The sequence below is a fragment of the Salmo trutta genome, chromosome 3 (assembly GCF_901001165.1).
Source record: "Salmo trutta chromosome 3, fSalTru1.1, whole genome shotgun sequence".
NCBI lineage: Eukaryota > Metazoa > Chordata > Actinopteri > Salmoniformes > Salmonidae > Salmo > Salmo trutta.
The window spans coordinates 72184061-72198302 of record NC_042959.1 but is presented as its reverse complement, the minus strand read 5'-3'; the positions used below and the strand labels follow the sequence as shown (position 1 = coordinate 72198302).

At 42.6% G+C, this 14242-nt stretch overlaps 1 protein-coding gene across 1 annotated transcript in view; it reads right to left on the bottom strand.

Moving 5' to 3' along the window:
* The window catches only part of LOC115165969 (complement C1s-B subcomponent), a 40295-nt gene extending 26475 nt beyond the window's left edge, over positions 1-13820 (bottom strand). Inside the window, exons 1-11 of the mRNA XM_029719534.1 lie at positions 13674-13820; positions 11282-11480; positions 10511-10691; positions 10244-10369; positions 9415-9608; positions 8778-8928; positions 6990-7105; positions 6738-6804; positions 1972-2103; positions 1686-1760; positions 280-1109 (exon numbers count right to left, since the gene is read on the bottom strand). Coding sequence (XP_029575394.1) covers positions 280-1109; positions 1686-1760; positions 1972-2103; positions 6738-6804; positions 6990-7105; positions 8778-8928; positions 9415-9608; positions 10244-10369; positions 10511-10691; positions 11282-11480; positions 13674-13687 — 2085 coding nt within the window. The 5' untranslated portion in view covers positions 13688-13820. The remainder of the gene's footprint in view (positions 1-279; positions 1110-1685; positions 1761-1971; positions 2104-6737; positions 6805-6989; positions 7106-8777; positions 8929-9414; positions 9609-10243; positions 10370-10510; positions 10692-11281; positions 11481-13673) is intronic.
* Positions 13821-14242: the final 422 nt, after the last annotated feature.

Genomic DNA, 14242 nt, shown 5'->3' with positions numbered 1-14242 from the left:
CATTGTGAAGCATTATTCACAACCATGAATAAAAGGCACGGCAATATGTTTTGTGATTTTGCCACAGAGTAGAGATTTTATTCAGACATGACAGGGTGGTATTGCCTGTATACTGAAGTTACATTTAACACTGAACTAAAAGAACACAAGTCATTTATAGAACCAGACTGGTTTTATAAAAAGTAAAAGTACTGGAAATAATTAACATACACTTATGATTATGGAGGTTAAGAGTTGACTAGTATGCTTTACTATTCTTAGTCTTCTTAACTGTTTTTAACCCTGATCTTCTCTCTCTATGGTCATCTTGATCCAGTCTAAGTAATTCTCCACTTTGGTATAGTAACCTTTTTTAGAATCCTTTCCCAGTTCACAATGGGAACCCCAGGACACAATGCCTCTCAGATGATATGGCCCTCTGTTGTCCTTGTTCCCTGATCCCAGCATAGGGAGAAATAATGGACCCCCACTATCCCCCTTGCAGCTATCTGTCCCATCACCCCCTGCACAGAACATGTTCTCAGTGAAAACCATTGGCTTGTTAATAGGCAACACAGGTGTATCCTCACACATACTTTGGGGGTATCTTCCCACAGATGTGTAAAGCAAGAAGCGGCTTTTTTCCCTCATTTTGGATTCATCATTATTCTCTGCCCCACCCCACCCTGAAACAGTGCCTTGTTGACCCACTTTGAATCTTCCATCAGCCTCAGGCAGGCATATGGGGAGAACATTGGGCCCTAACTTCACCCTGGAAGACATTCTGATGAGAGCTATGTCGTTGTCGTAGTTAGTGCGTTTATCACCAGCTATGCCCTTAATGTAGTCAGGGTGAATGATAATCTTCTCTGTTACCATGACAGCCACGTCAGGATCCGTTTCTTTTGCTTTTATCCCATCTATCAGCCCCCCGAAAAATGTAAGCGTGCTTTCTTCGTAGCCATCCACTACATGAGCTGCTGTGATGGCCCACCGGTCATTGATCAGGGATGCTCCTCCTCTTTTGGGCTGTTTAGTGAGAAGCTGCCAGGGTATCTCTCCCATCTTCGCATTACTGCCCCCCAAAATTCTTTCAAAGCTGGAAATATCTGTTTCTGTCTTCCCACACACTAGAAGAGAGACAATCCAGAACAATACACTGGATCATTGATAGTGTAACACCAGTGATACTGTACTGTCATACACCCAGTGTTAGAGAAGCTACTGTGAAAATATAGTTTACCAAGCTACGAATTACTTCTCACTGGAAGAAGGTAAGCTACACTAAAGTTACCCTTAGTTTACTAAACTAAAGTTACTTTGAAAAGTAGTTCACTACATAAAAACAACTTAGTGGAAAATGATCATAACTAAATGTGAAATGTCATAAACTACAAATTGCAAGAAAAACTTACTCTGGAGTCATGTTAACAGAATGTGTAATTAAGCCTATTAAACACAAGTTTCAAGTGAGAGTTAGGCAGGTCTAAAAATGTTTCTTACTAAAAAAGTAGTGTGTATTTCCAGTAAGCTACACAGCTACATGGTAAAAAAAAGTAATGAACTACTGTAAACACTATCAAGATTTGAATTTAGTTAAACTACCACCAAGCTACTGCAAAATGTAGTTAAATTACTTGTTGAACTACATATAGTTCATTACTCCACAACACTGCGTACACCTGATAAATGATAGCGAGGCATACCTTCGATGCACTTTGGTAACTTTTCTTGGCCCTTGACCGATGTCCACGTACCACTGGCATCACAGATGTACTTCTCTGAAGGAACAGAAGGGAGGTAAGAGCACAGGTAGGGTAGATAGTGATGGCATGTGGAGCGGGCTCAGAAAACATAGGGCAGGTATACTGAAGATACTGTATAGAAATGATCAGGGAAGGAGGGATGGAAGAAAGGAGGAGATTTACATAAAAAGTGAAAGAAAAAAGATAACAGCTGCAGTTGTAGGTAAATAAGACTGTACGGACTAACCTTCTCCCTCCAGTGTGTAGTATTTGGATTCACACTTGAACTGGACCTTGTCACGAAACAGAGTGCTTGGATCCTTGTCCACCAGTTGAAGGGCCTCATCACTAGAAGTGTCTGGATCTCCACAATCCACAGCTAGAGTGAACCAGACATACAGAGCAAACCAACGTTTCTGACACAAATTCCAAAACAAATTGCTTTAAAAGAAAAATAACTTTATGAAAATGCAACAGTCCTGGGCCTCGTTTCCCAGAGCCTTCATAGCGTTACGATCATTGTTAGAACCATCGTAAGATGTATCTGTAGTAGCTGATCTGTTTCCCAGAACCTTCATTAATAACGTTGTTCTTAAAAGCCATTGCACCAAGTGATCCAGACCACTTGTAGAGCAGCCAAAGTGCCATCCATTTTTTAACCTTCCGAGTCAATTTATTCACAGAATATCTCCGCTACACATAGAATCAAGATGTTTAGGCTAGGTACTGGACCACCCCTCCCCCAAGTAAATTTCGACCTGTCCCTTAGCGAACGTTCTCTCTACGTGCTTGTTTGGGAAACACTCTTACAAAGTTAGCTCGTAAATAATGATGTAACTGGTACGATCATCGTAATGCTTACTTTACATCGCAACTGGGAAACGAGGCCCAGGGTATTATTAATCAAAGCAAGATCAGCAAGAATGTTCATAAGGATGATCAACATGGATGGTATTTATTCGTTCTTGAATTGCAGTGGTAAATGCTGTCCTTTGACTTTGTTATTTAAAAAGTCCTTATACTACAAAATATGTGTCTGCATTTTAGAAACTACTGTGGCCTAACGAATTGGCTTGTGTCACTGGTGATGTAGAGGTGTAGTGACATGTTTTGGGTATCCAGAGATATCTATCTATTCTTTCTTTAATGCTAAACAGTGAACAAAAGTATTTTCATATATTGTATAGATAAATAAAACAAAGAAGGCTAGTAAAATATGTTTTTTTTACTAGTGTAATGTGTGTTTTACCACCTTGAAAATCACTATAATAAAAATGCTGGGTTGTTTGGATGACCCAACTGCTGGGTTGCAGGCATTGGGTCACTTAGTTTGGTTGTTTTCTTTAAAAAGAGCTAGGTTATTGATGCTGGGTTATTGAGATATGATATGACTCAGTGGGTGGGTTAATTCTCCCGCCAAATCTAAAAGATCAAAGTGATCCCGTAAGCTCGTGAATGAGGATTGTTGAAGCTGTGCTCAGTGGAATTACTTTTGACAGACGGTGAGTAAAAAGCTAGCTAGCTAACATGACTAATTATCGATTCAGGTTAAATAGACCTGGTTATCATAATTACGTATTATCTCAGTCATTGACAATTTTAGTGTAACGCTCGTCGTAAGAAGGAGGAGTGGACCAAGGCGCAGCGTGGTAAGTGTTCATGATACTTTATTTCAAGAAGCACTCAAACAAAATAACAAACGGCAAAAAACGAACGCGCACAGTTCTGTCATGCTCAGAATGCTAAACAGAAAATAACCTCCCACAAACACAGGTGAAAAACAGGCTGCCTCAGTATGATTCCCAATCAGAGACAACGATAGACAGCTGCCTCTGATTGGGAACCACACTGGCCCAAAAACAAAGAAACAGAAAACATAGACTTCCCCACCCGAGTCACACCCTGACCTAACCAAACATAGAGAATAATAAGGATCTCTACGGTCAGGGTGTGACATTTAGATCATCTTATTTAGAATGAGTCAAACGGGTTCGGTAGGTATTGCGGCTTTGAGGTCACGGTTCGGTTTCGCTACAGCGGAATAATTCAATTACAACAGTTACTGTAGTAAATTATTGTTTATTTAAGAAAATACAAAGTGTTAGTATTCCTGATTCCATATATGACCATAAGTCATATAATGCCTGATGAGAACACTTTGTATTTTCTTAAATGAAAACACGATTGCTCAACAACAACACTAAAATAAGGTGCAATATGCTTTGTTTGTAAATTATGTCTGACTGTTGGAGTGTGCCTCTGACTATCCGTGAATTTTAAAAAAACAAGAAAATCGTGCCTTCTGGTTTGCTTAATATAAGGAATTTAAAATTATTTATATTTTTACTTTTACTTTTGATACGAAATATATTTTAGCAATTACATTTACTTTTGACACTTAAGTATATTTAAAACCAAATACTTTTAGACTTTTACTCAAGTAGTATATAATTGGTGACTTTGACTTATACTTGAGTCATTTTCAATTAAGGTATCTTTACTTTTGCTCAAGTATGACAATTGGGTACATTTTCAACCACTGTAGGCCTATGCTATAATGCTTTCTTATGCACACTTGTGTGACTCTCAAAATGGGGGCGTCTGTAGCACTTCTCATTTCCCACTCCGAGATAATGTGATGGGCTGTCACCATTAAGTCACCCACTCCGAGATAATGTGATGGGCTGTCACCATTAAGTCACCCACTCCAGATAATGTGATGGGCTGTCACCATTAAGTCACCCACTCTGAGATAATGTGATGGGCTGTCACCATTAAGTCACCCACTCCGAGATAATGTGATGGGCTGTCACCATTAAGTCACCCACTCCGAGATAATGTGATGGGCTGTCACCATTAAGTCACCCACTCCGAGATAATGTGATGGGCTGTCACCATTAAGTCACCCACTCCGAGATAATGTGATGGGCTGTCACCATTAAGTCACCCACTCCGAGATAATGTGATGGGCTGTCACCATTAAGTCACCCACTCCGAGATAATGTGATGGGCTGTCACCATTAAGTCACCCACTCCGAGATAATGTGATGGGCTGTCACCATTAAGTCGCTCTCTTGGTGCTTTCAAGACAACTGAAGAAAAAAAACCAAGGTCAAATCATGACGTCACTGAACTTCAGGTTGGATTTTTCTGTCAGAGCTTGTTTTTTTTTCGAGTTGGAAGTTGGAGATTTCCCAGTTCCCCGTTGTTTTGAACATGTCATAAGTAGCCCTGGTGGTCCATCCATCTGTAGTAGGTGCAACACAGGATGCATTGGCCAATTCATTGCCAACTTCAGCTTTAGCTTGCTTATATAGAGCGTGTACCACCTGTTTGCTGAAATGGCAAAGTTTGTTATGAGGCTTGAGCACTTTCTCAAGGTGATGAAACCCCCTATTCTTCTCAATCCCGGAGAATGGCCGCATATCCACGGCTATTTGGGAGGACAGGCTCGTGGTAATGGCTGAAGCGGAATAAATGGAATGGTATCAAATACATCAAACATATGGTTTGCATGGTTTCCATGTGTTTGATGTCATTCCATTTGCTCCATTCCAACCATTATTATGAGCCGTCCTCCCCTCAGCAGCCTCCACTGAAACATACCTATCGCTTTGTAATTTCTTTGGCCCAGTCAGAATCAGCTGTGAAGGGCTGCTTAAATGCAGAGCGGAGACAAAGTTCTACATAACTAGTTCCTGGCTGCCCTTCACAAAAGGAAAGCTTGAAAAAAATCCCATGCCCAAATGTCCCCTTAATTCCAGAATGATACCTATATCCATACCTATACCTCATACCTATATCCATACCTATACCTCATACCTCATACCTATATCCATACCTATATCCATACCTATACCTCATACCTATATCCATACCTATACCTCATACCTATATCCATACCTATACCTCATACCTATATCCATACCTATACCTCATACCTATATCCATACCTATACCTCATACCTATATCCATACCTATACCTCATACCTATATCCATACCTATACCTCATACCTATATCCATACCTATACCTCATACCTATATCCATACCTATACCTCATACCTATATCCATACCTATACCTCATACCTATACCTCATACCTATATCCATACCTATACCTCATACCTATATCCATACCTATACCTCATACCTATATCCATACCTATACCTCATACCTATATCCATACCTATACCTCATACCTATATCCATACCTATACCTCATAACCTATATCACCTATACCTATACCTATACCTATACCTCATACCTATATCCATACCTATACCTCATACCTATATCCATACCTCATACCTCATACCTATATCCATACCTATACCTCATACCTATATCCATACCTATACCTCATACCTATATCCATACCTATACCTCATACCTATACCTCATACCTATATCCATACCTATACCTCATACCTATATCCATACCTATACCTCATACCTATATCCATACCTATACCTCATACCTATATCCATACCTATACCTCATACCTATATCCATACCTATACCTCATACTATACCATACCTATACCTCATACCTATACCATACCTATACCTCATACCTATATCCATACCTATACCTCATACCTATATCCATACCTATACCTCATACCTATATCCATACCTATACCTCATACCTATATCCATACCTATACCTCATACCTATATCCATACCTATACCTCATACCTATATCCATACCTATACCTCATACCTATATCCATACCTATACCTCATACCTATATCCATACCTATACCTCATACCTATACCTCATACCTATATCCATACCTATACCTCATACCTATACCTCATACCTATACCTCATACCTATATCCATACCTATACCTCATACCTATACCTCATACCTATATCCATACGTAACTTTTGCTATTTTTCTACACCAGAACATTTTGCGTTACACCTATCAAGAGTGTTAATCGCTGGCTATATTAATCGTGTGAAATACAATTGTAGAGATGGTCTCGTCTCACTCACGTTCACAGCGGTGCACAGGACTCCACTCGCCTGTCCTCTGGCATGTCGACTCATACTCTTTGTCACCCTTTGAAGAGAAAACACACGTATCTAGTAGTGTACAATCTATTATGTCATGTCTTTAAGAACATTCAAATTGTCAAAAGGTCTTCAGTTCTTCTACAGCACCAAACTAAGCTCTTGGTTGAATATGAAAGCTAACTGAACCCTTTTACTGCCTCTTGTGAACTTAGAGTACTGTAGCCTACTCACTGTGTTCAGAACACTCCCTAGGTCGCAGGTCACCGTGACTGTGTCACCTTGGTGATATTCAGATTGCTGTGGGGCCAGGGTGGAGTTGGAGGTCACAATCCCTCGGCAGGTCTTTGCTGCAATGAAACAAGTCCTAAGTCATAATTTTATTTTTGTCACGGTTGTCGTCGGTGAGGGAGGACCAAAACGCAGCAGGTATGTTTATGCTCATCTCAACGTTTTAATAAGTACAAAATGAACACCAAAATAACAAACCAAGAAAATGAACGAACTAACAACAACAAACAGTCTGGCAAAGCATAAGGCTCAACACAGAACAGTCTGGGCAGTCTGGCCACTCCGGCAGTTCAGGGCAGTCTGGCCACTCCGGCAGTTCAGGGCAGTCTGGCCACTCCGGCAGTTCAGGGCAGTCTGGCCACTCCGGCAGTTCAGGGCAGTCTGGCAACTCGGGACAGTCTGGGCAGTCTGGCAGCTCGGGACAGTCTGGCAACTCGGGACAGTCTGGCAACTCGGGACAGTCTGGGCAGTCTGGCAACTCGGGACAGTCTGGGCAGTCTGGCAACTCGGGACAGTCTCTGGCGACTGTTGACTGGCGTGCAGCTCCTGCCCCATCCAACCGTGACAGAATCACCCACCTTCACAGGACCAAGCAGCGGAAGAAGTCTTAAAAATATAATTCAAAGGCAAGGAGCGCAGCCCGGTAAATCCTTCCCGTATAATTGACGCTAACACAACGTGGACAATAAACAATCCCGCACAAAATCCCAACTGAAAACACACATTAAATAAGTCGCCACTAATGACATACACAAAACAGGTGCGGAACAGACAGACAAAACTAAACGACACAGAAACAACGATCGGTGGCAGCTAATAGGCCGGCGACGACGACCGCCGAGCGCCGCCCGACCGAGGAGGGGCGCCACTCTCGTGGATTCAACCCCCTTGACTTTTTACACATTTTGTTGTGTTACAGCATGAATTTAAAATGGATTACATTTAGATTCCGTGTCACTAATCTACACACAATATTCCATAATTTCAAAGTGGAATGTTATTTTTAGAAAATACAAATAAAAAAATAAAAATGAAAAGCTGAAATGTCTTGAGTCAATAAGTATTCAACCTTTTTGTTATGGCAAGCCCAAATAAGTTCAGGAGTTAAAAATGTGCTTATAAATACACATAATAAGTTGCTTGGACTCACTTTGTGTGCGGTAATAGTGGTTAATATGGTTTTTGAACGACTACCCCATCTCTGTACCCCACACATACAATTAAATTGGCTGTAAAATTTATGGCAACACTTGAAAAAGGCTGTCTAGCAATGATCAACAACCAACTTGACAGAGCTTGGAGAATTTAAAAAAGAAAGATTGGCAAATATTGTTTAATCCAGGTGTGCAAAGCTCTTAGAGATGTACCCACATTTTTCTTCAAATGACAATTAAATCCATTTTAATTTCACTTTGTAACAAAATTATAATTTTTTTAAGTCAAGGGGGTTGAATACTTCCCGAAGGCACTGTACAGGGTGGTCCTTTGTAGCTCAGTTGGTAGAGCTTGGCGCTTGTAATGCCATCCATACGTGTAATGTATGCATGACTGTAAGTCACTTAGAATAAAAGCATCTGCTAAAGGGTATGTATGTTACATGATTTAATCCAGAACTGTGCTTTTTTTATGTATAAAAGTTGTCGTTTTTCAGTTATCGTGTGCATATTATTTCAAGGATTCATATAATGAGTAGTTTCCTAAAAGTGTACATGACCCTATTGAAAGCCTTACTTGTGGTTCTGTAGTGGATAGTGAAGCCATTGTTGGAGCCCTGTCCGTCAGAGTTGAAGAGAATGCGGGCGTGGTGTGACCCAGTGCGGAGGGGAGGGGAGGGAGGCACACGGCCACAGAATGGCCCCTGAGTCCCAGAGGAAGTCTCAACCTGAAAACAACAGAATATGTTATATGAAGAAAACATGTTGTACCGGGAAAACAGGATATGTACTGTATCAGGAATACTGTAAGACTACAAGGTGAGAGGGGGACATTGTTGTTGAAGCATATTCAGTGGCCTTGAAATGTAGTTTGGCTTAATGTCCTCCTATTCGCTGTCAAGGTGACGGCCACTTCCGCTACCAGATGCCTTTTATCAAGTTTTTACTCTAGACCATTGCGCTACGTTTGTGTGCAATGAAAACGTTTTAAAAACTACAAGGCTGAGGGGGTAGTCACTTCCTGGATACTTTCACAGCGTATGTCAGGTGCAAATCTTGTTAGAGGGATTGGTCACCTTCATGGGAGGATGCACAGCATAATGTAGGAATTTCACAGAACTTACACATAGTAATAGTGAGAATCAGCAGAGTGTTTCTTGACCACATGACCGAAGAAAAACTCTAGGCCCTATTTATAGGCTACAGCTACTCACCATGAGTGTGTCCACACACTGTCCGTCTGGCCCCTGCTCCACATCAAACTCCCCAGTGAAGTGTAGGAGCAGCTCCAGGTTGTCCTCTACAGACAGGATGTAGGAGCAGTGGGCATGCTCAGCATACGGGCCGGGCCGAGACGGACTGGATATCACACCACGCAGCGAGCCGGACAGGTCTTCAGTGCAACTCACTGTGGTAGAGACGTATGATCAATAACATGACTCTCATTGTCATCATCATCATTATCATAGAGGGATGGTGTTGTATCATGAAGTCGGTAGCTGTATGAGCAACAAGTAGTAAAGCCATCGCATCTTTGTCGTTATTAACACAATTTGCATCATCATCATACTTCATTCTTCATCATTCTCTCTTTGTTTTCATTTCCCCTTAGTGCTTCTCCTTCTTGCTCTCCTCTGTTCATTCTGTCTTTCACTTCCTCTTTCCCTTTCCCTTTCCCTGTCCCTTCCCGTCTCTCTCTCTCTCTCTATCTCTCTCTCTCTCTCTCTCTCTCTCTCTCTCTCTCTCTCTCTCTCTCTCTCAATTCAATTCAATTCAAGGGGCTTCATTGGCATGGGAAACACATGTTAACATTGCCAAAGCAAGTGAAGTAGATAATAAACAAAAGTAAAATAAACAATACAAATGAACAGTAAACATTACACTCATAGACGTTCCAAAAGAATAAAGACATTACAAATGTCATATTATGTATATATACAGTGTTCTCTCGCTCTCTCGTTTGTCTCTCTTTTTCTCTCTTTTTCTCTTTCTCTCTCTCTCGGTCGCTCTCTCCCTCTCTCCCTCGTCTCTGTCTCTCCATACCTGTGCAGGTGTGTCCGTCTGTGTCCAGGTGGTAACCAAGACGACAGGAGCAGAGGTAGCCTCCAATGTAGTTGTGGCAGAACTGGGTACATCCGTTATCTGGGTCCTCCTCACACTCATCAAAGTCTGTTAGAAGACAACATATGTCTGACTAAGGTTCATTGGTTACATGAGGTAATGCAACAACAACAAAATATACAATTTTATCATAGTTTAAGAGAAATACAGCAATGCTTTATGAAACAATGCTCCCGTTCTCCTCCTCACCTTGCAGCATGTAAAACCCTCTGAAGCCAGTGTGTCTCTTGGTGTTGGAGTAGTCAGAGCGGAACGAGAGAGAGAGGCAGCCCTCCACGGAGGAAAGGAGTGAGGGATTGACGGTAGAATCAAGGTCCTCAAATGACATTTCACCACATTGAAGGGCTATCTGCTTTCCATCTGCAAAGATCTAACAGAGGGATGAGAGGAGAGAACATTTGTCCCATCTTTAAAAAACACATGGACACCTTAGGATTTCTAATTGTGACATCTAATATCCCTTCCATTCCCACCCCAATAACAGTAATAATAGACAACATTTTTGCCATATCTCAAAGTATGTTTCATAACAGTGAAAGTGTCATCCGTGAGTCATTGACACCTGACTTTAACCAATGGATTGTTGATGCTATGTATTGGCCAATGAGAGGCTTGAAGCTACCAGTCGGCCATAATGGCACTCCCCAGAAGAAGCAGTCCTCCATATGAATGAATAGAATTCTACGTTGTCTCAAGGACAAAATGTATTTCATGTATTTAAGTATGCTTTTATTTTTATGTTTAGTTCACATAATATAATTTCAAAGTATGCATTAAAAGGTGACTGCAATAGAATAAGCATGGCAAAAACAAATGTAGAAATTAATAAATGCATTTCTATAGCTTCCAAAACAATTTTTACACTGGTGGGGGAGTGCCAAGATGGAGGCTTCAAAACAGCACCTCCTATCAGTCATATAGTGTATATATAAATAATTGCCTTTAACCCTTCACACTGACCTCCAGGGCGTCGTTCTCGCAGCCGTCACTGTCCTCCATGTCCAGGTGTGTCAGCCTAAGCGCGAGGGTGTGGCCGGGAGGGGCACACCTGCTCCAGTTCAGACTGGCATCAGGTGGGTAACCACGGGGATAGCCTGGAGACTCCACCCACCCCGAGAGCATTGACATGGCACAGAGGGGCAGGAGGAACAGACAGAGGCTGGGGGAGAGGACGAAGACAGAAAGAGAGAGGGGGATGAAGACAGAAAGAGAGAGAGAGAGGGGGGAGAGGACGAAGACAGAGAGAGAGGGGGGGATGAAGACAGAGAGGGGGGATAGGACGAAGACAGAAAGAGAGAGAGGAGAGGACGAAGACAGAAACAGTGGGGAGAGGACGAAGACAGAAACAGGGGGGAGAGGACGAAGACAGAAACAGGGAGGAGAGGATGAAGACAGAAACAGGGGGGAGAGGACGAAGACAGAAACAGAGTGGGGAGAGGATGAAGACAGAAACAGGGGGGAGAGGACGAAGACAGAAAGAGAGTGGGGAGAGGATGAAGACAGAAAGAGAGTGGGGAGAGGATGAAGACAGAAACAGGGGGGAGAGGACGAAGACAGAAACAGAGTGGGGAGAGGATGAAGACAGAAAGAGAGTGGGGAGAGGATGAAGACAGAAACAGGGGGGAGAGGATGAAGACAGAAAGAGAGTGGGGAGAGGACGAAGACAGAAACAGAGTGGGGAGAGGATGAAGACAGAAACAGGGGGGAGAGGACGAAGACAGAAAGAGAGTGGGGAGAGGATGAAGACAGAAAGAGAGTGGGGAGAGGATGAAGACAGAAACAGGGGGGAGAGGATGAAGACAGAAAGAGAGTGGGGAGAGGATGAAGACAGAAACAGGGGGGAGAGGACGAAGACAGAAACAGAGTGGAGGGAGGACGAAGACAGAAAGAGAGTGGGGGGAGGACGAAGACAGAAAGACAGGGGGAGAAGGGAGAGAAAAGAGAGAAAGCAAGAGAGAGAGAAAAAGAGACGGGGGCAAAAAGGGGGAGAGATACAGAGAGAAAGATGGGACAAAGTCAAAGAGGCGAACAACAAGATTAACAAAGAGACAGAAAGAGAGAGGGGGAGAGGACAAAGACAGAAAGAGAGGGGGGAGAGGACAAAGACAGAAAGAGAGGGGGGAGAGGACAAAGACAGAAAGAGAGGGGGTAGAGGACAAAGACAGAAAGAGAGGGGGGAGAGGACAAAGACAGAAAGAGAGGGGGTAGAGGACAAAGACAGAAAGAGAGGGGGAGAGGACGAAGACAGGAAGAGAGAGAGGGGGAGAGGACAAAGACAGAAAGAGAGGGGGGAGAGGACAAAGACAGAAAGAGAGAGGGGGAGAGAACAAAGACAGAAAGAGAGGGGGGAGAGGACGAAGACAGAAAGAGAGAGAGGGGGTAGAGGACAAAGACAGAAAGAGAGAGGGGGGAGAGGACAAAGACAGAAAGAGAGGGGGGAGAGAACAAAGACAGAAAGAGAGGGGGGAGAGGACGAAGACAGAAAGAGAGAGAGGGGGTAGAGGACAAAGACAGAAAGAGAGGGGGGAGAGGACGAAGACAGAAAGAGAGAGAGGGGGAGAGGACAAAGACAGAAAGAGAGGGGGGAGAGGACAAAGACAGAAAGAGAGGTGGGAGAGGACGAAGACAGAAAGAGAGAGAGGGGGGAGAGGACAAAGACAGAAAGAGAGGGGGGAGAGGACGAAGACAGAAAGAGAGAGAGGGGGGAGAGGACAAAGGCAGAAAGAGAGGGGGAGAGGACGAAGATAGAAAGAGAGAGAGGGGGAGAGGACAGACAGAAAGAGAGGGGGAGAGGACGAAGATAGAAAGAGAGAGAGGGGGGAAAGGACGAAGACGGAAAGAGAGAGAGGGGGGAGAGAAGGGAGAGAAAAGAGAGAAACAAGAGAGAAGGGGGGCAAAAAGTGGGAGAGATACAGAGAGAAAGATGGGACACAGTCAAAGAGGAGAACATGAAGATTAACAAAGAGACACCGAGAGACAAGGAAAGTATGAAGAAAAAGAGTCAATAATATAAACAAATAGAGAGAGAGAGAAACAGTCAGACAGACAGAAAGAATAAGGGTGCGAGATGCATGTGAATATCAGTTCAGACTTACAGTACATAAATTATAATATTAGCCCTTAAAAGGCTGGGTTCATTTCACACAATCACATCCATTGAGGAAGAAGAAAATTACACCACATATCCCAAGAAGGAAACTGTAAATCACGATCGTTGCATAAGACCGTCACTTAAAATGTGTTGCTTGTTTTAATATCACTCAGTGCTGTATAAATGCAGGGAGGTGAGCTTACATATTATATTTGTGTTTATATTCTGTTTGATAAGATATGATAAAAAATCATTACATACCTCACTACTAGCATGGTGAGGAAGTGATCACTTCTGCCTCAGCAAATAAACAAACTCACTGTCTTTCTCTTTTCTTGATATTTCACTTTGACTCTCTCCCTCTAACCCCTCCCACTGGGCACAGACGTCAATTCAACGTCTATTCCACGTTGAGAGAGAGATAACTTTACTGTTCATTTCTGATTGTTTATTTCACTTTTGTTTATTATCTTTTCCACTTGCTTTGGCAATGTAAACATGTTTCCCATGCCAAAAAAACGTTGAATTGAATTGACAGAGAAAGAGAGAGTGCATATAGAGAGAGTGAGGGACAGACACACAGAGAGAGAAGACGGAAGGAAGGAAGGAAGAGAGAATCAGGGGTATATATTTCTGTCTTCATCTACTCATCATCTAACATCTCTCAACAGCTCCAGATCAGCAGCATTACAACACTATCAGGACAAAGGTTCAGTAAATGACTAAAGGGAGAGAGAGTGACGGGAAGGGGTGGAGTGGTCAGGGGAAGTATCTTATTGTGTTGGTGTGCATTGTGTGCCACATCTGGACATACTGATCTGGAGACAGTG